This window comes from Cydia strobilella, chromosome 5, assembly GCF_947568885.1.
Source record: "Cydia strobilella chromosome 5, ilCydStro3.1, whole genome shotgun sequence".
In the NCBI taxonomy this organism is placed as follows: Eukaryota; Metazoa; Arthropoda; class Insecta; order Lepidoptera; family Tortricidae; genus Cydia; species Cydia strobilella.
Window position 1 is genome coordinate 16,804,733 of NC_086045.1, and position 26,627 is coordinate 16,831,359.

The following is a 26,627-nucleotide window of genomic DNA, read 5'->3' on the forward strand; positions in this document are numbered from 1 at the left end:
GAGGCGCTGCAGCCTACTGATATCGCGATACGAAGCGACATGCCATGCACTCTGTGTATCGAAATATCTATCAGTACAGTCAGCAACAAAAGTAACTAATCAGACTGCGCATCAATAGTAGATTGTTAATTAAGGGATGAAAGGCACATTTCTGCCGAGGTATTTGAGCCGAGGCGTTCGAGCGCCAATAGTCAGAGGCTGAAATGATGCCTTTCACCCAAGTTAAGCACTCTACTTTTCATTTCGAATACGAGGAAAGTAAAATGAATGTTTTATAGTATTTCTTGAGGGTACTTTCACAGTTTAGGCAAAAGTATAGTTATTTATGGAATGGAGAGCCAAATATCAGAATAGAAATTGTATAACAAACCCTTTTAAACTCAAATTTCAATTGCTTATCGTAAAAAAATTAAAAAAATCGTACTTCGAACGTAAAATGCTCTAGTGCAGACACGTATCATTTTCTGCACACCTTTTAAATAGAACAACAAAGACCCTCTTTCAGAGCATGAGCAATAAAAAGGTATTTACCATTCTCTGATAGCTTAACAAAAAGATATAAGTGCCTGTACCTATATATAGAACAATTAGACTGTTTCAGATACTTTAGAACGCGAACTGTACAGATATACGTCTACTTGGAAAATAATTCCAGGATGGCAGATACTTTTGGAGCGTGGTTTCATCATGATGCTGACTGTACATGTTAAAGTTAGCCAACCTGTTAAGCTAATATACAGTGTGGAAAAATTTTATGGGCCCTGGAGAGAAAGTGCATAACCTTAAGTTAGCTCATTTTACTTAAAGGAAACATTCTTTTTTTTTAATAAACAAAACTGCATTCACAGATTTTTATTTTAAATTCACTTGTATCGCCTGGGAATCGAACTGACTAAGAAAAATAAACAACTTTGTTTATTTTATTACACTAGTTCAGTTAATGTTAAAATTTCTCCAATAAACATCAGGGGCTCTATTCGAGATGCACAACTGTCAGTTTCGGCTTCAACATCAGTTCAACAGTGGAATGAATCATTTGTTCATCAACTGTGGAAAGTATCATTTGGTTGTACACCAAAACTCATTCATTGAAAAAATTATGCAACAAAAATCAACTTTGTTTTCTTACTACTATACGGTTTAAAATGGCTCTGAACTCTGCGTGGTTCGGTTTGGTTTCGTTGTCACCTAACTGTGGATTGCTAATGTCAAATTTACCTATTCGACAACACACGATTTCTTCCATTCAACTGAAGTTCAACACGAAACGTCACTTAACGCATGTCGAATACCGCTCCAGGTCTTACACTCGTCCAGGGCCAATAATTTTTTTCCGCACTGTATATTAAATTGTCAATTAATTTTATGTCCATCTGTACGTCCGGCAAATGTCAGTCTGTAATTTCACAGCCATTTTACTTAGAATTTGGTATATTTTTGTTAGTTGCTGCATGTAAGCCGCTATACATACGTTTTTCTTTCAGCAAATTTCTGAAAAAAATACCTACTTTCTTATAGGTAGAAGAAGAAAAACGAAAAAGGTACGAAAAGGCATGGTTGGGATACATTTTCTTATTACCTACGAATCTACGACCGAAAAAAACTGATTCTTATTACGAAAATAAAAAAGTGAAATCTAAAAAAAACCGTATTTTTTAATTTGAACTGAAGACGGTCAGTGATAAAATTAGTTATTCTGGATGCAGAAGTTTCGAGCTTAGGCCATGTAGTAAAATATTACACGAATGCAAAATGCAGCTTTCAGGCCAATGCCGCCAGAACCGCCTGATGGTTATGAAGTGGCTGATGATATAAATATTGGGCGCAGGCAAGCGTAAAATTAAACAACGCGTTGCCGACATGTTGATATGCATAGTCCTTATAATGCCGAATACCGGATAATTTGATAAAATTTGTCTATAATGGCGATATATATATATATATATATATATATATATATATATATATATATATATATATTTAATTTGAATTTTACACCAGCAAAGGTCGTCTTTGGTGTGATTTTATTTACACAACAGTTCCAAGGAATAGCAGGCAGATCTGAGAATTTAATATTAATTTTATCTTGTCAAGTAAACCAAAGAAATACTTATTTATAAGTATCTTATCTTATTATTGTACCTAGTGCTAGTATGTAATAAAAAATAATAACGAGTATTTTATACACGTTTATACGTGAATCTTTATCAATGAATGCCACCTAGTGGTTAGTACCCGTCTATCCACTTGTACGAATGAGTGCAAGAACTAACTGCATTTTTCAATTAGACCCACGTCGAGAGGGACTGTTGCACTCGTGCGGAAAACATTTCCGCGATTGTTACTTCGCCACAGAATAATACCTATATCACCTATATTAATGCTAAGGACCTACTTAGCTTTACATAATATTAATATTTAATACGTACCGTCGTTGTAATTTACAGTATAAACAAGAAGTTGAAGATTTTGTGCCAATATCGTCTGTCATTCAGGTGGGGTGGTGTGGTGTGGCACACTATCTTTAAGAACGGAAATCGAACTTTAAAACTGGGGTTGGCCGGTTGAAGTACTCGTATTTAGCAGATGGCGCCAGCAGAGCTTGCTCTGACAATCCCTTGTTTTTTTAGGGTTCCGTACCCAAACGGTAGAAACGGGACCCTATTACTAAGACTCTGTTGTCTGTCTGTCTGTCCGTCTGTCACCAGGCTGTATCTCATGAACATGATGTATAGCTAGACAGTTGAAATTTTCACAGATGATGTATTTATGTTGCCGCTATTACAACAAATACTAAAAACAGAATAAAATAAATATTTAAGCCTCCCATACAACAAACGTGATTTTTTGCCGTTTTTTGCGTTATGGTACGGAACCCTTCGTGCGCGAGTCCAAATCGCACTTGGCCGGTTTTTTAAGGAATTTTATGCCCTTGATGCTAGCCCTTTAAGCCAAATTTCATAGAAAAAGGGGCCAGCTAGGATGGCGCTATCTATGCAAACATTTGACAGTTGCCAACCCCATTAGATCTTTATTGTGAGCGAGATGCTCGGAGACTAAATTTCAAATTAGTATGAAATCACGACCTGATTTTGAACACTTGAATCGAAAGCGCTACTAATCAGCCTTATTACACCAGGATCTCATTCTAAAACTATTTCGTGATCTATTTTCTTTTGGATTTTTTGGCCCTATATATACGGTCTTTTCCGATATATGAAAAAAATACGATTTATAGTACGAACCCTAGTTTTGCCAAGTCCGTCTGTCTGTCCGCGGCTTTGCTCCGTGATCGTTAGTACTAGAAAGCCACAATTTGGCATACCAAACAATATTTTCAAATTTTTTTTTAGATTTGATTGATTTATATACCTACCCATAGGTACCCATAGGTAGGTATATAAATGAATCACGCCGGCAGTGGTAAAATAAAAACTAGAAAAAAAGGCTTTTATGGTACGTCTAATACCTACATCAAACACGTAAAGTATGTTTAAGTTTTCGCTGCAACCCTATAGAGTAAAATGTGTATGTAAAAATCATGAAAGTAATTATTAGTAGGTAGAGTCTTTCAATGAAAACTATTGGCAGCGATTGCGATCGGTTAAAACCGTTTATGAGTTTTTGCAAAAAGACAAGTACTGCTATCTAGTACCCTTCTTTAGGCGGAGCATGTCTCATTCTAAGGAGGTCAGTTTCGAGTTAGGACACTTTCTGAGTTTGTCACTTTCTGAGTACTTCACATTCTAAGTTTGTCACTTTCTGAGTTCGTCACATTCTGAGTACGTCACTTTCTGAGAACGCCACTTTCGGAGGACGTAACTTTCCGAGTTCGTCACTTTCTGAGTACCTACGTCAGTTTTTTAACATAGTAAGATTTAAGCGTACCTATACCGGCATGAACAATGGATACCAGCAATCATAGTAGCTGTACTGTAAGACAGTTTCCCGTTATAAGATTGCTGGTATCCATTGTTCATGCCGGTATAGGTACGCTTAAATCTTACTATGATAAAAAACTGACGTACTCAGAAATTGACGAACTCAGAAAGTGACGTCCTCCGAAAGTGACAAACTCAGAACGTTTCCTAACTCGAAACTGACCTCCTAAGAATGTGACATGCTCCGCGTAAAGGATACCCTTTTGCTTGTTATGTCCAGTGAGCTACATAATTTCATGGACACATTATACGCAATTAATAATCAACTAGAACCTGTATCTCTTCAATAAATAAAATACATTTCAGTCATAAATAAAAGCGATGTGTTTGTGTCCGCTGTTCGCAACGCTAGCGCAGTGCCCGTGGCCCCAACGCGATGCCTCCGTCGCTGCCATTGGATAAATAATTCCGGTCGCGCGATCCACTTGAACTACAACTAAATTACGTTTGTCGCGGCTGTCTGCCTGCACTACCCGCTGATGCTCTTTTTATTAACACGTCTCGCTAGGTTAACTGGATGCCAACGATACGACATGGAGCTAATTTACTCTCTTACTATTTGTTATTAAAAAAGTCAAGTCGTGTGGGAAATGTAAAGAAACATTTTGAAAATCTTCTTTCACTAGCTTTTGCCCGCGACTTCGTCTGAGTGGAATTAGTGACAGCAGCTAAAGTAAGTATAGCGCCTGGATAAAGTCTAATGGCAATCATTCAATTTGAGCATGCGCTTTAATTGCTTACATCAATTAACAGGCAATTCATTATTTATCTCAATTCCACCCCCCATTAAAAACTATCCTATGTCCTTCCCCGGGACTCAAACTATCTCTATGCCAAATTTCAACTAAATCGGTGAAGAGGTAACAGACAGACAGACAGACACACTTTCGCTTTTATAATATTAGCATAGAGTAACTTATACTAAAGCGGTACTGTCATAGTAAATTTTGTAACCCCAGTAATTCACTGCCATCTGTCGACACACTTTAAAACTAAAAATGAAGATTTATAAAAATACAATAAAATGTATTTAAATATGGATAAATGTTTTTTTTTATTTGCATTAATTATTTGTATGATTTTGACCCATGTTCTTTCACTGATATGCGTTAAAATTGTTAAATAACAAACGAAACCGTCAACGCCATCTATACGACAGTAGGCCAAACTAGTAGCGCCCTCTGAACGAGAATCAAATTTTCTTGATTTTCGAGATACGTTTTTTCCTTAGACTGTATCCATCTATTACGGAGTTATATCTATCTTTGATATTAGTATGGATGGATTGGACGCAATACGACTTGCTTTTTTGACAGCTAATGATCGCAAAACGTGAGACATTATCAACGCTGGAAGTCGCCTGCATCATTTCGTGGCACTTTCCTCTTCCTGTATTACATCACTTTTTAGCCATGGCAACGTCGGGTTTCTTGAAGCCTAGGAACACCACTACAAGGATCAGGAGTCAAATTGCGGTTAAATAATTATACAAACGACACAGTTCTACAGATCATTTTGTTGTATAGTATGAGTTATTGTATATTCAAACAATGAATAACTTTAGTTTCGTACCCATGCACTCGTAGCTTTTTATTTCATTAATAAACAAACAATTGTATGTCGTTCGTTCATCCTTAAACCTCACTTGGGTACAGTTATACGGGGCTTAAATATCCAGTACCTACACTGCCTGCGTAATTGTGCACATAGGTTTATCTAAAGATATATTTACGTACGCTGATATTACAGGGGAAGGAATTTCAATAAAGTCAAGATGATTTTAGTCATTTGTCTAAATGCGGCTGCGGTAGAGGAGATATATGTTACTAAACCCGATTACCTTCTTGGGCTTCCCTTGTGTTCAAAGCGTTTACTGGAGCGGAATGCTTCAGGAGGTAGGAGCAAGTATTCATGTTTAATTTCGCCCCGTAAGAGGACCCGTAAAACCTTTTATCTGGACCCGAATTCCTCAAGAAGAATTATTTCTCCTCGTATGCGTCTTTAGGGTTATAAAAATGAATTGCAGACATGTTTCTTAAAGCTAATAAGAATTTAACTTTGAAACGATCCGATGTAGCTTTAAAGTATTCTTCCGCAAAGTATATCTATGTAAAGTATGTACCTAGTTAAGTACGAGTCAGGGTCCAATACGAACTTTAACCCTCGGTTTGGTACCTACATTAATCTAGTAATAGTCATGAGGGGGGGGGGGGGGGGAAATGACCGAACGGGATAGTCTTATGTATCTTTCAGTAGGAGTAGCAGACAACGCGCTGTTATTGTTTGTCCTTGTCACAGTCTCAGTTTTTTATTTCCCACCGTAAATTTAGTGTGGTGGGCTGAAGTCTACTCGACCAATCATATTATTGTCGCATTGCGTATGTTTTATCCCTCACTTATAAATTTCGGTACTTCGCCATCGCCTCCTTGCTATGATGCCATAACCCGACCATGAAAAAATACCCGGTCGGTGATAAAGACAAAGCATGGCACTATTTCCTCTTTCCTCTTATAGGAATCTCAATAAGACTATATTTCTCTATCAAAGAGTGTCAGGCCCTTGATGTATAGTAAGACTTCATAGGTTTACCTTGGGTACACATCTAAAGGTTCCTGTACACCATGGCCCACTCTAGGCCAGTCCAAGGGACGCATTTATGCGTAAAAGGGAGCAAGTGATATTGTTGTCTCATTCCACCGCATAGCTGCGCCCCTTAGACTGGCCTACGCTGGGCCATGGTGTACAGACAGGAGCCATTATTTATGGTCCACGGTAGGATAAATGTTACAAGTGTAAACATAAAGCCATGTGTAAAAATTGTTATATGTATTTTTTTATTTTTTATTATTAATAGTTTTGTGAATTATTTACAAGAGGAGTCCAATATCGGGAAGAGTTAGTCTAAGAGTACTGGGCGGGTATTCCATCCTTGCTCCAGTCCAGCTCTACAGCCTTGCCGGTGCGGGCGGCCTGCTCCGCCGCCGTCGCCAGCTTGCTGATGGCCAGTGTCTGCCAGCTGGTGACTTCGATTGGCACTTTGTCTGTAATAACATGACCTTTTAGAATCATCCCGTAATACTTATAGACCAGCGGTGGAACAAAAATGGGTTTTGATAATATTAAAGTCTTTTCTTTTTCGATATGTCATTGTTAGCATGTTAAATAAGACTTTCGTAAAAAGTTAGAAATTTTTAGGGTGAGCGTTCGGATATATTGAAATATTTTAATTTCTGCTAATAACTTTGTAAATATAGAATTAAAGTTACAAAAAACTTTAACATATTCAATACCACTTTAATTTATACACAATATTCGGTTTTTAGAAATCTGGAACATGTGCTTTCTGGTGAACTTAAAAACATGAATTATTTTGTAAATAAATAATTAGAGTAGCTGATATTGCAAAATTACGATATTATGGATCAGCTTATTATACTTGTAAAAAATTAGAAATGTAGACAATGTGCTTCTCTAGATATTGATTTCTGGTTAAGCAGTATAGCCAATATTGAATTAAAGTTTGTAGAGTTAATATTAAACGGTCATGACAATGATCTTAGTTCCCACACAAAAGATTAGAAATATAAAATTTGTGCGTCACTAAATACTGATACGTATGCATTCCGTGCTTATATTTACGTTACATTTCAAACGCGCGGCATGGTTGCGCGCGCCGCGCTGTGCGCCGCCGAGGCAGCGATCAAACGGTATTGATATATAGGTAGATCAACGGTATATAGATCAACGGGCTAGCGGGTAACCTGACCTTGCTAGACGCGTGCAAAATAATATTTCACAAAATTCAAAAAAATGTTCTAAAAGCAATCTGTATTTTTAACAGGTTAAAATTAAGTATCTAAATAGTCATAAAAATAATAAACCAGAACATTTGGTCGTGTCGTGTCTTTAACCTTGCCAGGCGATCTAAAAAGTATGGCACTTACTTGCACGCAAAATTAAGTTTGTTTACTATACAAATTGTATGCATTACAAAGTTATCTTTGCACACAAAATTAAGTTTACTATACAAAGCGTATGCATCGCAGTTATTTTTGCACGCAAAATTATGTTTGTCTACTAAACAAAGTGTATGCATTACAAAGTTATTTTTGTAGTAAATTAAAGACCACTAGGTAGGATGTACAGTCAGCAATACTATTCGCTTAGCACCTTTGCATACAAACCTATACAGGGGTGGTATCTTTTCTCTGCAGCTAACTGCACAATGTGATTGTAACTATGAGGATGGTGTATATTTATGATGTATGAGGACATTTCTATTAAAAGTTATGTTAGATTTTGAAATTTTTATATTGAGTATATCTACTTATATAAAAATTTGAATTTTGGTTATGGAATTTTATATTATATAACATACAAAAAAAACAACAATAAACAAAAAAAAATATAGGGCTGTATCTCCTAAACCGTCCGTCGCAGCGCAAAAATAAAAAAAATTTCGTTCCCCTCTTTCAATATACAAAAAACACAATAAATAAATAAATAAATATTATAGGACATTCTTACACAGATTGACAGTCCCACAGTAAGCTCAAGAAGGCTTGTGTTATGGGTACTCAGACAACGATATATATAATATACAAATACATAGAACACACCCATGACTCAGGAACAAATATCTGTGTTCATCACACAAATAAATGCCCTTACCGGAATTCGAACCCAGGACCATCGGCTTCACAGGCAGGGTCACCCACTAGGCCAGACCGGTCGTACAATGAAACACAAAAAGAGAAAAAAATCTTTACACGGCTGTATCTCCTACCGCGCGTCGTAGCACAAAAACAATCATCAAATTTTCGATCCACTTTAAGAAACCCTCAATTAATATTTAAAAAAAAAAAACAAAAAAAACGAAAAAATCTTTATAAGGCTGTATCTCCTGAACCGTGCGTCGTAGCGCAAAATAATAAAATTTTCGTTCAACTGCAGTGGACCCTTAATTAACATTAAAAAAAAAGAAAAAAGGAAAAAAATTCTTTAGAGGGCTGTATCTCCTAAACCGTGCGTTGTAGAGCAAAAATAATCTAGTTTTCGTTCCCCTTTGAGAAACCTCTAATTAACATACAAAAAACACAATGAAAAACAAAGAAAACATCTTTATAGGGTTGAATCTCCTAAATCGTGCGACGGAGCGCAAAAATAATCAAATTTTCGTTCCACTTTAAGAAACCCTTAATTAATATAGGTATAAAAAAAACACAAAAAATCCGTATAAGGCTTAATCTTCTAAACCGTGCGCCGTAGCGTAAAATAATAACATTTTCGTCCGCCTGCAGTGGACCCTTAATAAACATTTAAAAAAAACAAAGAAAAAAAAACAGAAAAAATATTTACAGGGCTGTATCTCCTAAACCGTTCGTTATAGCGCAAAAATAATCAAATTTTCGTTTCCCTATCAGAAGCCCCTAAGTAACATACAAAAAACACAATGAAAACATAAAAGAAAAAAACAAAGAAAACAATCTTTTTATAGGGCTGTATCTCCTAAACCGTGTGTCGGAGCGCAAAAAAAGTAAAATGTTCGTTCCCCTGTAACAAAGATAGATATAACTCCGTAATAGATGGATACAGTCTAAGGAAAAAACGTGCCTCGAAAATCACAAAAATTTGATTCTCGATCAGAGGGCGCCACTAGTTTTGGCTTACTCTCGTATAGATGGCGTTGACGGTTTCGTTTGTTATTTATAATTTTAACGCATATCAGTGAAAGAACATGGGTCAAAATCATATAAAAATAATTAATGCAAATAAAAAAATCATTTATCCATATTTAAATACATTTTAATGTATTTTTATAAATCTTCATTTTTAGTTTTAAAGTATGTCGATAGATGGCAGTGAATTTAAAGCGGTTACAAAATTTACTATGACAGTACCACTCTATCTTATTATATCCTCTTTGCCTCTAAGAAACCCTTTTTTAATATGAGAAAAAACAAAAAAAAACGAAAAAAATATTTACACGGCTGTAACTCCTAAACCGTGCGTAATCAAAATTTCATTCCACTTTAAGAAACCATTAATTTACCGTGCATCGTAGCGCAAAATAATAAAATTTTCGTTCCATTGCAGTGGACCCTTAGTTAACGTTAAAAAAAAAAACAAAAAAAAAAAACAGAAAAATATCTTTACAGGGCTGTCTCTCCTAAACCGTGCGTTGAAGCGCAAAAATAATCTAATTTTCGTTCTCGTTTGAGAAACCCGTAAGTAACATTCAAAAAATACAATGAAAAACAAAAAAGAAAACAAAAAATTAAAACATCTTTATAGGGTTGTATCTTTTAAATATTAATAAGGGTTTCTTAAAGTGGAACGAAAATTTAATTATTTTTGCTCTTCGCTCCGACGCACGGTTTAGGAGATACAACCCTATAAACATTTTTTTCTTTGTTTGTTTTCTTTTTAGTTTTTCATTGTGTGTTTTGTATGTTACTTAGGGGCTTTTAAAGGGAAACGAAAATTAGATTATTTTTGCGCTACAACGCACGGTTTAGGAGATACAACCCTATAAAGATTTTTTATTTTTTTGTTTTCTTCTTTGTTGTTCGATTATGTTTTTTGAATGTTACTTACGGGTTTCTCAAAGGGGAACGAAAATTAGATTAGTTTTGCGCTACAACGCACGGTTTACGAGATACAGCACTGTAATAGGACATTTCGATGCTAGTGCGGAAAGTATGTCATTATTAGACATTTCCGCACGTGTATCGAACGACGTTTTTCAATACAGTTGCGAAAAAATAAGAAAAACAACAAGTAAGGAATTCGAAACTTTTATATTATTAATTCTGTGACATCATTGACATTGACATTATGAAGAGGTGTTTTCTTAGCTGGGTGTTATTATTATTGAACCCACTTCAATGAAAGATGCATGTTCTATAAGACAATTGTACACATAAAACATTGTACTATTATTAACCAAATATCGTTAATTACGATTATTTGTGTATCGTACATTTATAAAAACAATATCGAATGTTGCCTTTGGAAATTTAAAGCAGAAATAAAAAACGCCTCTCCTTTGACAGGCGTTCCGTTCTATTCAGACAACTTATTAAGAACGGTTTTTCAATATTCAATATATAAAAAATAGACGTGTTATAATGATGAAGAGGTAAGTAATAAAATATGAAATATGTATATTTTTCGTATTCTTACTTTAACAGTAGGTTTTTATGTTGATTACTGAGTATTGAGTATTGAAATAATCGTTAATAACGATATTTAGGTAATAATAGTACAATATTTTATATTTGTAAAACAATACAATGTGTATAATGTTGTATGAAGTGGGTTCAATAATAATAACAAAATCCATTCTAGTCGAATAAAAGCTATAAAAACACCTCTTCATAATGTCAATGTCAATAATTAGAGTTTTGAATGATTCACGGTAGTTTTGAAATATCGGGAGCTCACAAATAATACAAATGGTAATCACGGTCTATATCCCGGTCAATATAAGTCTAATGTCAATAATGTCACAGAATTAATAATATAAAAGTTTCGAATTCCTTACTTGTTGTTTTTCTTATTCGATACACGTGCGGAAATGTCATTCTTCGAAGGTATGTAAAGTATGACATACTTTCCGCACTAGCATCGAAATGTACAATTTCTGTATTTTTTCTTTGTTTTTCTTTTTAGTTTTTCATTGTGTTTTCTGTATGTTACTTAGGGGTTTCTCAAAGGGGAACGAAAATTAGATTATTTTTGCGCTACAACGCACGGTTTAGGAGATACAGCCCTCTAAAAAAAACAGCCCTATATTTCTTTTTTTGTATATTTATATAATATAAAATTCAATAACCAAACTTCAACTTTATATATAAGTAGATATATTTAATATAAAAATTTCAAAATCTAACATAATTTAATAATAGCGTCGTAGCGTAAAATAATAAAATTTTCGTTTAACTTAATTAACATTTAAAAAGAAAAGAAAAAAAAAAAAAGAAATTTTTTTTTAGAGGGCTGTATCTCCAAGCCGTGCGACGGAGCGCAAAAATAATCAAATTTTCATTCCACTAAGAAACCCTTAATTAATATATTTAAAAAAAACACAAAAAACCTTTATAATTCTGTATCTCCTAAACCGTGTGCCGTAGCGCAAAATAATAAACATTTTCGTTCGCCTGCAGTGGACCCTTAATAAACATTAAAAAAAAAAACAAATAGAAAAAAAAAACAGAAAATAATTTTTACAGGGCTGTATCTTCTAAACCGTGCGTTGTAGCGCAAAAATAATCAAATTTTCGTTCCCTTAACAGAAGCCCTTAAGTAACATACAAAAAACACAATAAATAACATACATCATAAATATACACCATCGTCAGTTACAATCACATTGTACAGTCAGCTGCAGAGAAAAGATACCACCCCTGTAAAGAAGTTTGTATGCAACGGTGCTAAGCGAATAGTATTGCTGACTGTACATCCTACCTAGTAGTCTTTAATTTACTGTACTACAAAAATAACTTTGTAATGCATACAATTACTATAGTAGACAAACTTAATTTTACGTACGAGTAAGTGCCATACGTTACTTTTTAGATCTTCTGGCAAGGTCAAAGACCCGACCAAATGTTCAGGCTTATTTTTTTGTGACTATTTAGATACTTAACTTCAACCTGTAAAAATTACAGATTGCCTCACGAACTTTTTTGGAGCCCTAAAAAATGTTAAAAAATATAAGGGTTGATTTAGCCCCGCTACCCTGCAGCCAGACCTCCAGTGCTGAGTTAGGGTATGATAGGAGAAGTATCAGGCAAATTTTCAGCTTGCCTCAAGGACCTACTCCAAAATGTCTACCAGCTCTCGGACCACTAAGTAACTACAAATAATCAGTCCACATAACAAACATTTTGTACTCATTTTGAAGTCATAATTACATTAATTTCACGTAATATCGGCATCTAATTTATGTGCACAGTAAACAAACTAATGAATGACAAGAAAAGTCAAAGTCAAAGTCAAGTCGACCAGGCGAGGTACCTATAGGTATAGATAGATACGAATGCTACGATAGGCTCCCGCGTGCCGCGCCGGCACCTTGACGGACCAGCGCGGCGTATGTATGAATTTCGCGCCTTTTTAAATAGATTTGGCTATAACAATGGAAGCTACACACAGAAATTTCTTACTTTTCATAATATGGTTGCATATATTATTTTATAGTATGAAACTTATCTTTATAGACTTTAATTCAATATTGGACCTTACAGGACAAAAAACGCATATTAAAATTTAAGCAGCAATCCTATTTTTCTAATTTTTCGGCTTTGTCTATTAACTTAAGAATTAAGAGATATTATTGTGGATTTTTAAAACTTTAATTCAATATCGACAAAATAATAAGCTAATTTTAGTTTGACAAAGAAGCACGTTAAATTTTTTTCTAAAAATGTAACAGTTTAAAGAGTCATACATAATTTAAACGATGAAGCTTAAACTTTGCACTTTAATTCAATATTCAAAAAGCATCAATCAAAATATATAAATACCTAATTTATACCTAACGCTCGTTCTAACTTTTCGTCTTAAATTACAAATATGCTTAAAAACATGTCCCCTGCCATATAAGCATCACTTTTCCTTCTTTAGAATTATCATAACTTTAAGGTCAAAAATATGGTCCCACTATCGGTCTATTACCGTACCGTTTCTTTATTTTTCTGCCTGTGTCTAAATTGTGGAGTTCATATGTGTGGGTATATATGAACTATCAGATACATATGTGGGTACATATGAACTTTACTATCAGATGATGAAGTAAAACACAGTGGGAGTAGCACTTTGGCCACTTTGAAACCGCGTATTTCGGAAAAATAACCGAAATAAAACGCGGACCTTTATTGGCTAATAATTGTCAAAATAGCTTTTTAACGAACTGAGAATTACATACACAACTTTGGGAACAAATCGTTTTTTTTTTGTTAGTCACTTTTTCTTTAATATATGACATCTATTTCAGTTTATGATAATTACATATTATTTATTATTATTTATTTAAACATTATTGCACAATAGATAAAAGTACAAATGGCGGACTTACTGCCAGAAGGCATTCTCTACCAGTCAACCGAAACTCACTAATACACTATTGTGCACTGATAATGTTACTTCTTTAACTATAACTATAAAGCTGAGTAGACGATATCCAACCGCTAGCGCGGACCAATTCATACCACTGTTTCCATGGGTATTCGATAACGCCAGGTACTAGCCCCAAATATTTTGTTACAGATGACTAAGTAAATCTAATACAAAAATCTTACATTGAACCACATCGAGGAAGTGTTCCAGCTCCTTCTGGTAGGCGCGCTTGTAGCGGGAGGGGAAGGAGTAGAAGATGGGACTCTGTTTGATGCCCTCGTGGCCGATGTACGCCTCGACGGCGGCGGTGGGCCTCTCGTTTTCAACTTTAATCATTCCTGTAAACAAATGTTTTCATAAGTGAAAGTTAAGGATAAGCTACATGGCAATGCCAGAAAACTCAGTTTTTTTTTATTAATCCTAGACACGTATTATCATTAAAATAAGAAATAACAGAGTTAACTCGCGATTAGTCCGTACTTATATACTGTGTAGTATACAGTGTGAAAAGAATGAATGGGCCCTGGAGGGAAGGTACCCAGTGGCGTAACTATATCATCTGGGGCCCGTGGCAAATTCCTTTAATGGGGGCCCTATTAAAACAATATTTCTGAGCTCGCGGCCACTTGGGCCGGGGCCCTCTGGGGTCGGGGGCCCGTGGCATTTTGCCAGCCCTGCCACCCTGTAGTTACGCCACTGATTAGGTACCTCAAAACCTGAAGTTAGCTCATTTTGCTTAAAGGAAACATTCTTTTATTTTTGAAAATAAACAAAACTACATTCGTAGATTTTTTCATTTTTTTTTTTTGCTTGTCTAAAAATACCTATTCTTGAATACTAAATATTAGATTTTATGGATATTTTGTACGACAGATGAGTGTAAGTCCTAATGTTTCTTGGAGAAATCTTATCATTAACATTAACTGTATCGAATAGTAGAATAAAATAGCGAGTGTTTATTTTATTTTTTATTTTTAGTCAGTTCGATTCCCGGGTAAAACAAGCGAATTTCAATAAATCTCTGAATGCAGTTTTGTTTCTTTTTAAAAATAAAAGAATGTTTCCTTTGAGCAAAATGAGCTAACTTAAGGTTTTAAGGCACTTTCCCTCCAGGGCCCTTTCATTCTTTCCACACTGTAATATATGTATGGCAATTATGTCAGGACAGGAATTTTATTTCGTATTTGAAGAACAGCGAACTTCATGTCTGTTTTCATATTTCAAGGCCAATTATATATGTATGTAGGATGTAGGTAATCTTTTAATTTTATTACCCAATAAAAGGCGTAGGTACTTAACGCTACTACCAATCATCTAGAGGGCCAAAGGGGCCAAACAATTACATGTTTAGTGCTTGCTAGGCGGAAATTTATGAAAAGGCGTATGTAATATTCACCCTTGTTTCCGAAAGCCTCGAGCCTCTGGTCGTAGCCGTAGGCGGAGAAGCGGCTGTTGTCGCCGATGGCCACAGCACCCGACGGGAAGGTCAGCAGGAAGGCGACGTTATCAAAGTCATCGATGGCCTTGATCTCGGGGACGAGGGCGGTGGCGTGCGCTTGCACGCGTGTCGGCAGCTCGCCGAGCACCCAACACGCCATGTCGAAGTCGTGCACCAGGCAGTCGTGGAAGATACCACCTGACGGGTTACAAGGCGTTACAGCGAATTGGAAATGTAGTTACACAGAAAATTGCCAAACTGGTAGAACTAGCTGTCTTTGCCGTCATATATACAGGCATATATACTAAAATATCGTAAAGTAATTATGAATTTAGACTTCATAGATGAGTGGCATCATATTATATCAAAGGAGGATTAATACACTATAAATTTTGGTAATGAAAAGTACCTGAAGTCTTGAGGTAATCGACGGAGGGTAGAGGGGAATCTCTGGCGGTGACCTTAAGAATCTGAACGTGGCCGACCTCTCCTTTCCTAACTCTCTCCTTCAAGGACCTGTAGGACTCATCGAAGCGACGGTTGAAGGCGGCGAACAGAGCCTTGCCCTTGGCTTTAGCCGCTTCGTAGCACTTCTTAGTGTCTTCGATGTTCTCAGCAATAGGTTTCTCACAGTACACATCCTTGTCGCTGGCAATGGACTTGACTACGATGTCATGGTGGGTAAAGGTGGGGGAAGCGATGAAGACAACGTTGACACTGTAATTTTTATCAAATATCAAATATCTTTATTTTGCTTAAAATATGGTACAAAAGATGGACTTAGTAACTAAGAAGCACATGCATACTTCACCAGCAACTGGCATGCAAAAAACACAAACGCGAGCTATGCTACATGGAATTATTATACTTACTATAGATAAATAATAAGCATCCAGGCGTAAATAGAAAACAATTATATTATGATAATGACGGGTTGATAACGTAAACCATGCACATTAAAGGCAATGCATGTATTATCTGAATTAATTGCTCCAGAATGACGAGCGCGGCTAAGTCAGTAGGTAAATAAATAATTAAGACGAATATTTTTAAATTATGAATACAATTCACTATTCATCAATTCTCAATAAAGCCTAATTTTAGAAATAAGTTTTTTTTTTCTTGTCTTGGTATTTTTTGACAGTTTAAGAAATTTAAGAGTTGATAGTAACCGTAATGAGTTTGAGAGTTAACATATTTGAAATAATTAAGAGATTAATAACGAAGTGGAAGAGGAAAACTATCTTACGCCTTATCTTTGTAGACACGGTCAGCGTCCTTGGAGGTGATGAATTGCACATCGTCGCTGAGGCCCCAGTAGGCCCTGAGCTCGGCGAACCTCTCCTTGCGGTCGTCGACGATGTACTTGACGATGACACGGGGGTTCCTGACGATGCTGGTCAGATGGATGGAGCCGGCGCGGCCGAGACCGAAGATGGCGCCGACCACCGGGGCGGCCGTCTTCTTGGCGCTTGCATCAGCAGTCACCGATTCGACATACCTGTAAAATATAGAAGATTCAGTTTATTCATTTTAAATTTCAAAAAAATAAATATTCGGCCTCTGTAGTCTACACGGTAATGACCATGTCCTGGACGAAGCTGGGCCTGGATTCAAATCCCGGGAAGGGCAGTTATTTGTGTAATGGGCGGATATTTCTTCCTGTGTTGGTCAGACTTCAGATGCTCATGACTTGTTCAATTTCCTATTTTTTGGTTTTCTGTATTCTAATAATTTACGTCGCTATTTTGAACCCGGAAATCATCTTTACGCACGTGTATCATACAATGTTTTACTATGCATTGTGCGAGTAAATGAAAAAAATATAATGGCAAATAAGTTTAATTATTAAAAAAAATAAAAACAAAAAGCACTAGTGCGGAAAAGTGCTCTTTTCCGCACTAGTGCGAGAAAGTAGCACCATATGTAGGTACTGTAAAAAAAATTGAAAACAAAAAGCACTAGTGCGGAAAAGTAGTACTTTCCGCATGATATGGCTCCGTAGGAAACGCACTTTTCGAGCACATGCATTGTAATAGTACATTTCGATGCTAGTGCGGAAAGTATGTCATTACTTCACGAGTACTGAGATATGTCGTAAAGTATGTCATTACTTCACGAAGAAGAATGACATATCCGCACGTGTATCGAACGACGTTTTTTAATACAGTTGCGAAAAAATAAGAAAAGCAACAAGTAAGGAATGGAATTCGAAACTTTTATATTATTAATTCTGTGACACTGACATCATTGACATTGACATTATGAAGAGATGTTTTTCTAGCTTTTATTTATTTATTTATGTTAAGGAGAACCAACAGCTATACACTTACAATAAACAACAAGATTAAAACAGGAAGCCAATTACAGGAACTCAATCGACTAGATATTATTCGACTAGAATAGATTTTGTTATTATTATTGAACCCACTTCAATTTTTTTTTTCAAATGCATGTTCTATAAGACAGAAACAATTGTAAATATTAAAACATTGTACTATTATTACCTAAATATCGTTATTTACGATTATTTGTGTATCGTATATTTATAAAAATAATATCGAATGTTGCCTTTGAAAACTTAAAACATTCCTGCAGTAAGAAAATACGCCTCTTCTTTGACAGGCGTTCCGTTCCATTCAGACAACTTATTAAGAACGGTTTTTCAACATTAAAAAATAACCGTGTAAAAAAATATACTTATAATGATGAAGAGGTAAGTAATAAAATAAGAAAAGCAACAAGTAAGGAATGGAATTCGAAACTTTTATATTATTAATTCTGTGACACTGACATCATTGACATTGACATTATGAAGAGATGTTTTTCTAGCTTTTATTTATTTATTTATGTTAAGGAGAACCAACAGCTATACACTTACAATAAACAACAAGATTAAAACAGGAAGCCAATTACAGGAACTCAATCGACTAGATATTATTCGACTAGAATAGATTTTGTTATTATTATTGAACCCACTTCAATTTTTTTTTTCAAATGCATGTTCTATAAGACAGAAACAATTGTAAATATTAAAACATTGTACTATTATTACCTAAATATCGTTGCATATTTTTCGTATTCTTACATTAACAGTAGGTTTTTATGTTGATTAAAACGTTTGAAGGAAACTCATCAATAAGTAGTCATGAATTGGAACAAGTAAACATTTAAAAAAACTGGAAAAGTAAAAAGCACTAGTTCGCGAAAACCAACTTTCCGCACGCTAAACAGCCACGAAAAGTAGCACTTTTTGAGCAACTGTATTAGAAAAGTTTTTTTTTATCTTTATTAGATATAGTTATTTGTTATACAGGGGTGCAAAATTGTATTTTACCCGCGAGTGTGGAATTGAAACACGAGCAAGCGAAATCGGTTCGAAACTCGCTTCGCTCGCGGTTCAACTATAGAATCCTGAGCGTAGCGAGTGTTTCAACACACGAGAAGTAAAATACATTTGCACCCGTGTGTAACACAAAACTTTTCACCTCACTATAGCGTGGAAAGTGCAACATCCACAGGCGTTAGATCATCTTCATCACTGGAATCACTCATTTTTTTACGATATTGTAACAAAAAACTGGAAATTCTGTATTTTTACGTAAGAAGTTTTTAAGTAAAAATTTTGTTGACAATGTTGACATATCTGACGTATGAAATGTCAATGATGCGTTTTGAAATTGCATTGACTCAACTTGTGCGTTCAGAATTATATTTAACATCATTATTAAAAAAACAAACATATCTTATGGAATTTTAAGGTTTATGACATAAAATCGTTAAATAAAGCATAATTTGCTATTTTTTATAAGATTCTCAATACAAAAATACAAAATACAAATACAAAATTCTTTATTTTATAATAATTTACATTTTTGTGATACAGGGGATGGAGCCGCCCGGTAAGCAAAACAATGCTTGTGTTGGGACTCAAACCATTTATTTAATAATAATTAATATCGAACGAACCATTATTATGAGCGTTTTACGTTTTGTTATGTGTCAAGCTACTACTCCACTAGCAGTGGATAAAATGCGTTTTTACCCGCTTGTATTAAAGGATAAAAGACAACTTTCCGAGCTAGTGAGGGGAAAAAGGGTTTTTTCACAAATGAAAATGTCACCCTTATTGTGACATAGCAATACAAATCAACAAAATCATATATTTTCATCGCCTTTTTTGGTTGCGCTTTTTTGAAAGATTTTTATTATATTATTATTATTATTATAATGTACTAGTGGCAAAGATTCATTACAGATGTAAGGAGAAGAACTTTTGGTGGCAAAAGGTGACGCTTGGCAATTCAGTTACCACAAAGCATATGGCGCATTCGAAATGTGGTGCTGGAGGGGAATGCTTAGGATTCCCTGGACACAAATGCGACAATTCTCTCACAGCTTGGCATCAAAACACGTCTGTCCACCATATGCCAACATCGGCCATGTTATGCGTAGAGGTGATGAAAGTTTGGAGAAAGTGGTCGTGTTCGGAAAAGTGGACGGAAAAGTGGTTGATGCGAAAGACCGCAGGGCCAGGGCCGACCGGTATTCCGACCTTCCGACTAAGTTAAGACCAACTAGGTGTTCCGACCTTCCGACTAAGTTAAGAAAGCCACTTAAAGCAAACTCCATCAAGCCGTGAGGGCTACGAGAGATCGAAACCGATGGAGACAAATCACAGGAGCTGCAAAGCCAATTTGTCACAATCCTCAATAATGAGGGACCGACAAAAAAGAGATTGAGTACAGCGCCAGCTGTCAAACTCGGGGCACGGCCGATTTTTTCTTAGCTTTACTTGTCTACTACATATAAATAATTAAGAACTTTTTTTAGTAGGTTAGTGCTAATGTTAGGCTAATCCACGAATGCCACAAAGCTCTGTCAGAGGTATGTACCACCAATAGCGTAACTCTGCAGTGGATTAAAGGACACAGCAACTCGCGAGGTAACGATGCAGCCGACATATTAGCAAGAGGTGGCTCGGAACTGAAGGTGGCAGGACCGGAGCCTATCCTACCTCTGCCATATGCCTGGCTCCGGAACATGCTGCGACACAGCACCAAGGTAAAACACCAACACTACTGGACTAACCTAGGTACTTGCAGACAGGCGAAGGAAGCCCTCCCGACGATCAACCCAGGTCTGTCACGGAGGCTGCGACTGCTGAAGAGGCCACAGCTCCGGCTACTAACTGGAGCCATAACTGGCCACGCCCCACTAAACAAGCACTTACTAACCATGCGTGTTACAGATAGCCCCCTTTGCAGGGCATGCATGGAGGCAGAAGAGACAGCCGCCCACGTCATCCTCGAATGTCCAGGGGTGGCAGAATACCGGGCACAATACCTCGGTTCGCCGGGGTCTCTCCCAGAAGTCGTCGGCAACATCAAGGGTCTGCTAGGCTTAATGGAAGAGTTGGGTTGGCAAGAGTAGTGCCGTCAACCCATCACGCAAAATAAGCGCATTATATGACGTCGAGTTGCGGAAATCAAGCCCGCGAAAACCTATAACCTATAGTAGGTTAGTGTAGTGGCAGAAGCTATCACTTACTCAGTATGGAAGAAGTCTTCAGCCGGGTAAGAAGGTTTGAAGGTGTAAGGGGAGGGACCTGCGAACTTTTTGGTGGCCATTTCGAATTATCTGAAAGTAAAATATAAGGACAACAAAATTTATTTACAATACAATAAAATATTACATTTCTTACAAATAATTATATAATTACACGAGGTAATTTAGTCAAACCCGTTCGTTATCGCTTCCGGTGCAAAAGTGCCCATAATGCTCACGGCATTACCCCGCTGGATGGCTATGGACACCCTCTGCACCAGAAACGACTCGGAGCGGGGGTCCTCTCCCTTTTGCCTAAGTCGACGGCCTATGTCACGCACAAATTGCTTCGCGTCAGCACCCCAGCAGCCCGCCGTTTCCACCGCAAAAGGGACGAAAATATACCCCGAGCCCAATGGAGCATACTTTTGGCGCTTCACCGCCGCCTGAGACTCGGCCGCCGCCCCGGCCGCGCGTGCTGTGCGACTGATGTGAGAGGCGGCGAAGGTGCTGACGCACGTAGGGTCCCAGACCAAGCACCGTCCTCTCTCCCACGGCACTAAAGTTAGGCCATCAGGCCGCTTGCCATCTGTGCGACTTAGACCCGGAGGCTCAAGCACGGATGGAACACCAGCTGACCTGAGCGCCCTCTGGACCACGTCGTTCAAAGCATGATGACGCGGATGCCTCCCGACGCATCGCCGGCAACTTAATGCATGATGGCCGTCAGCCCCCACCGTGGAGCCGCAGATGCATACGTGTGGTTGAAATACATCGCAGCCCAGGCGGAGAGCGACGGACACCCGCAACGAGTCACCGTCGAGTAACGTGCCTAGTTGAAGGGAGGGTAACGCCTGCAGCCAAGGCTCGCGGTCTACACCCGAAGCGTTCCTAACCAGACCGTCTAAGTAGGTCTAGGTGGCCTTACACCCTACGTCATCCCACGCGCGCTGGAGTCTTGGGTTCTCCGAGACAGACGCACCTGGGTTGATGTTGATAGCCAACCACTGCCTCACAGCGTTGGCCACATAAGGTATGCTTACCCCGTCGTCATTTAATGACAACAAAATAAAGCATGTTAAAACATAAGTGTCAACTATTTGAGGTCAAGTTGTCGATATTTAAGCTAATTTAATTATCTAAAAATGCATTTAGAGTTTATTGATATGGATATTTTTTTATGAAACGACATTTTTTAAACTGTATTATGAAAAATACTGGCATGAAGCTGCCAAGTATGAGCTCGCAATTCATTTGCGCTATACTTCATTAAATTTCTTTATCATTAGAAAGAACTCCTACTCAGTCAAGCAAGCATAAAGGGGCCCACTGATTACACTGCCTGTCACTTAGAACAAAAAATTGACAGTTCCGAACAACTGACAGGCCGATATCGTCCGGCGGACTGGTAATCAGTGGGCCCCTTAAGGATTTCAATGTAGAATGTAGAATAGCAGTTTAATGCATAAGATTTAAGAAGTTTTGCACAATTAAATTATAGTTAAACTAATATAGGTATTTTTTACCAAATGACAGGCTCAAAAACGGAGGCAATGAAATTAAATTAAAATAATTCATTATCCAATTCCATTTGACAATACCTTATGTGTCCATAGTACTTAGTTAAATTATTTCTGCACAATACAAATAGGAAATATGGATTAAAGTTGGGCGCTAATTTAATCAATATGATGATTTGCAATAAATATTTTGTTGAAATTAAGAGCAAATGCATGTTACTTACCCGTTCCGTCACCCTCCGAATCAAAGTGCGAGTCCAGCATGTGGACGGCCTTATAAGTAGCTGAACGATGCGATAACTAAGTACTCAGTGTCATCAGCTGATATCAGAGGTCGTTTATGGTGCCATCGCATTTATTTTTCTCACTCGTTAAGCTCCGGTTTGCGTTTAGGTAGGTACAGTTATGAATGTATGATACACATTCTATAATTATAACAGCAGAGAGACGATCTGTAGCAATAAGTTTATCAATTAATTACCTAAAATAATACTCTTGGAGTCTTTGTACAATGTTGTCATACGGTAGGTATATTGTAAACATTAAACAACATAGGTACCTATCTTCTTCAGTTGACCACGAAGACTGTAAAGGGTATGTAACTTTGGGATGCATTTTAAATCTCGGGGCAAGGAAATTCCATCATCATCATCAAAAGAGCGTAAGTACTCCCATCTTGAAACGAACTTGTAACACCTCTGGTGGTGTTGCAGCTCCATGGGCGACGGTAATAGCTTACCATCAAGTGATTTGTCTGCTCCTTTCCCTTCTATATAAAAAACATGCCATAAATCGTATTTTTTTTTTCGTGTACAAACGCCACATGAAGGTAATTTTGAATTCTTTGCTCGTTTAGCAGCTAAATACTTAATACTAAACTGGCGAGCTGCCCGGCTTCGCACGGGTTACACAAAACCTTAACAAATTAAACCTTCCTCAAGAATCACTATATTGATAGGTGAAAAGCGCATGAAAATCAGTTCAGTAGTTTTTAAGTTTATCGCGAACATACATACCTATACATACATACAGACAGACAGACGCGGCGGGGGACTTAGTTTTATAAGGTGTAGTGATTCATATGTAACACATAACATAATTAGTATACTAGAGTTAGACCAAGATAAGTCTGCAACTATTTTGATAGCACACGCAGTGCAAGTGTTATTTTAAACGTGTAACTTCTATGATATTATGACGTATAAATAACATTTGCACTGCGTATGCTATCAAAATCGTTGCAGACATATCTTGGTCTAACTCTAAGTAGATACTTGTATTTTCTGTCATACAGACCTATTGCACTTTCGTCCGTCTTGGCTAAAATACTAGAACACCTTGTGAAGAATAGGCTTGAGTGGATCTTGGAATCTAGAGGAATCATATCTTCCTCCCAGTTTGGGTTTCGTAGAGGCATGGGTACTATGGATAGCCTGAGTATACTTACTTCTGTTATTCGTACTGCATTTTCTAGGCGTGAATACGTTGTAGGTGTATTCCTTGATGTAACGTCTGCATACGACAATGTCCAGCTATCGATACTCAGGCAGAAAATGCTACAACTGAGTCTGCCGGTAAGAATGGTTAATATCATATGCAATCTCTTTATGGATCGTTCCATTACTGTCCGCTTCCAGGGTTCCCTTTCCCCCGCTAGAAAGGTTTGGAGAGGTCTCCCTCAGGGATCCGTTCTGAGCCCCATCTTGTATAGCCTTTACACAGCGGACCTTGTTAAATCTGTTGATTGTTTCTGTGATATTCTTCAGTACGCAGATGACATTGCTCTTTATTATGTTTCTAAGGATGTCTCAGAATGCACAATTGCTTTAAACTCTGCTCTCTTTTACCTTAATTCCTGGCTTACAGATCATGGTCTGTCCCTATCAGTTGCCAAAAGCTCTGTTGTTGTTTTTACACGTAAATATCGTATTCCTGACATTGACATAGTCCTCAACGACGAATTGGTTCCTGTAGTAGATTCGGTTAAATTCTTGGGCCTTTACTTGGACTCGCGCTTGACCGGTGTGGCCCATTTAAATTATTTAAAAAATAAATGTGAAAAAGGGGTTAATGTACTGAGATCATTGTCTGGTGCTTGGTGGGGCTCCCATCCCTTCTCACAAAAGCTACTATACAATGCTATTATAAGAAGTCACTTTGATTATGGTTCTTTTTTATTGGAGCCTTGCAATAAGGCTGCGCTATCCCTTCTTGATAAAATTCAATCGAAGTGCCTTCGAATTGTTTGCGGAGCCATGCGTTCTTCTCCTACTAACGCTCTCCAGGTGGAATGTCTAGACCCCCCATTAAGTTTGCGGAGACAATTCCTGTCTGATCGCTTCTATTTCAGGGCAGCCCAGCTTTCAAACCATCCGCTTCTTTTTCATCTAAATAACCTGGTAAACATTATCCCTACTTCTGATTATTGGACTAATAAAGAACTTCCTTGTCTCATCAAAAGCTTTCAAAAATTATCTGACGCAACACCTATGTGGACCTTTCCTGTTAACCCAGTGTTCCTAATTGATTATGATGCTCTTTTGTTTCGTCCAAATATTATCTTTTCTCTTGGTATAAAAAAAAATACTTCTGGTGCTAATAATGTCTTTTTACAACTCATTGAGGAAAAGTGGCAGAATTTCCTTACAATATTTACAGATGCCTCGAAACTCTCAACTGACCTTGCTGTTGGCTCTGCGGTTTGGATTCCGCGTTATAAAATTATATTAAGTTTCAAAAGCCCTCCTACCACATCGGTGTTCACAGGGGAAGCAATATCTATCTTTGAAGCTGTTTCATTCATTCAGTCTCACAAAGTCCCGAAAGCAATAATATTATCTGACTCCCTTAGCTGTCTTCAAGATTTACATAAGTTTCCACTTCGCTCCAGGGATAATCTTTTTATCATCCTTAAGACTAGACAGTCCCTATACCAATGTTCTCTACTTGGGCTTGAAGTTGTTCTTGCTTGGATCCCTAGTCATAGTGAAATTGATGGTAATAAGCATGCAGATGCCTGTGCTAAACAGGCGATTGAAATTGGTTGCTCTTCCTCTTACTCCAAGTGCTATATGCAGGACCTCCGTAACTCTGCTAAAGCAGATCTTGTCAGACAGTGGACTGAAGAGTGGGAGATAACTAGCAAATCCACTGGCAATCGCTATTATAGGATCCAACCGAATATTCTTGTCAGACCTTGGTTTTTCAAATACCATAAGATTCACAAGTCAGTTACCTCCTCTATTATTCGTCTTCGACTTGGCCACAATACTTCCCCTGCTTGGCTAGCTAAAATCCATATTCTAGATCATTCATTATGTGAATGCGGCCTGGAGGAAGGCACCCTTGATCACATCTTCTTCAACTGTCCAAATACTCATGCCAGTTTTTATGATTTTCTTCCTGACTATATTCAACGTCCTGTTAACATAAACCATATCCTTACTTTGGTTAACACTACCTTTGTTTATGTCCTTGCTAAGTTTATGAAAGATTTTAATATCAAGCTTTAGCTCCTTTTAAAAGTTTTTACCTGTTTGTTTACCCAAACTTTCCTGTAATGTTCCTTTAAAAAAAAAAAAAAACCTGATCCTGGCAGTTGGCTCATTACTTTCTATACTTTCTATTGGTTTTTCTGGCCGTCCATTTTTTCTATTTTTATTCCTATAGTAGTTTAGATTCTTCAACCGATCAAGCATCTATACGGACTGAATCAAGTTCTGATACTGAAATTCTGCTCCCACAACCTTGATGCTGGCAAAATTGTCCCAATGGACAGATGCCATAAGAACCAAAAACTGAACTGAACTGAACTGACTGACAGCTTTTCTATAGTCTTTTGGACCACCATTAACAGAGGCGCCAACTGGTGAGCAAAAAAACGATAGCCCTCATTCCCACTAGGAGACTGACAGTAATTTTAGGACAGCATTGTAATCGGAACATTCGGAACTTAAAACAGATATTATCCTTACTTATACTAAAACTTAACAATAACGATATTTATCACATCTTAAGTACATAAACACATATTAAATAGGTTTATAGGCTAAGCTGTT

General features: G+C 37.1%; 1 protein-coding gene across 2 annotated transcripts in view; it reads right to left on the minus strand.

Annotated features, from left to right (window-relative positions):
* Nucleotides 1–6,753: 6,753 nt before the first annotated feature.
* Nucleotides 6,754–26,627, minus strand: part of LOC134741530 (uncharacterized oxidoreductase YrbE-like) — a 445,968-nt gene continuing 426,094 nt past the window's right edge. Inside the window, exons 1-7 of one of the 2 annotated variants that reach the window (XM_063674343.1) lie at nt 22,794–22,980; nt 21,053–21,142; nt 16,752–17,003; nt 15,912–16,219; nt 15,461–15,700; nt 14,247–14,402; nt 6,754–6,983 (exon numbers count right to left, since the gene is read on the minus strand). In XM_063674343.1, the coding sequence (XP_063530413.1) occupies nt 6,844–6,983; nt 14,247–14,402; nt 15,461–15,700; nt 15,912–16,219; nt 16,752–17,003; nt 21,053–21,132 (1,176 nt within the window). In that variant the 5' untranslated portion in view covers nt 21,133–21,142; nt 22,794–22,980 and the 3' untranslated portion in view covers nt 6,754–6,843. Of the gene's footprint in view, nt 6,984–14,246; nt 14,403–15,460; nt 15,701–15,911; nt 16,220–16,751; nt 17,004–21,052; nt 21,143–22,793; nt 22,981–26,627 lie in introns of those variants that run through there. The other variant, XM_063674344.1, reaches the window with a different exon arrangement.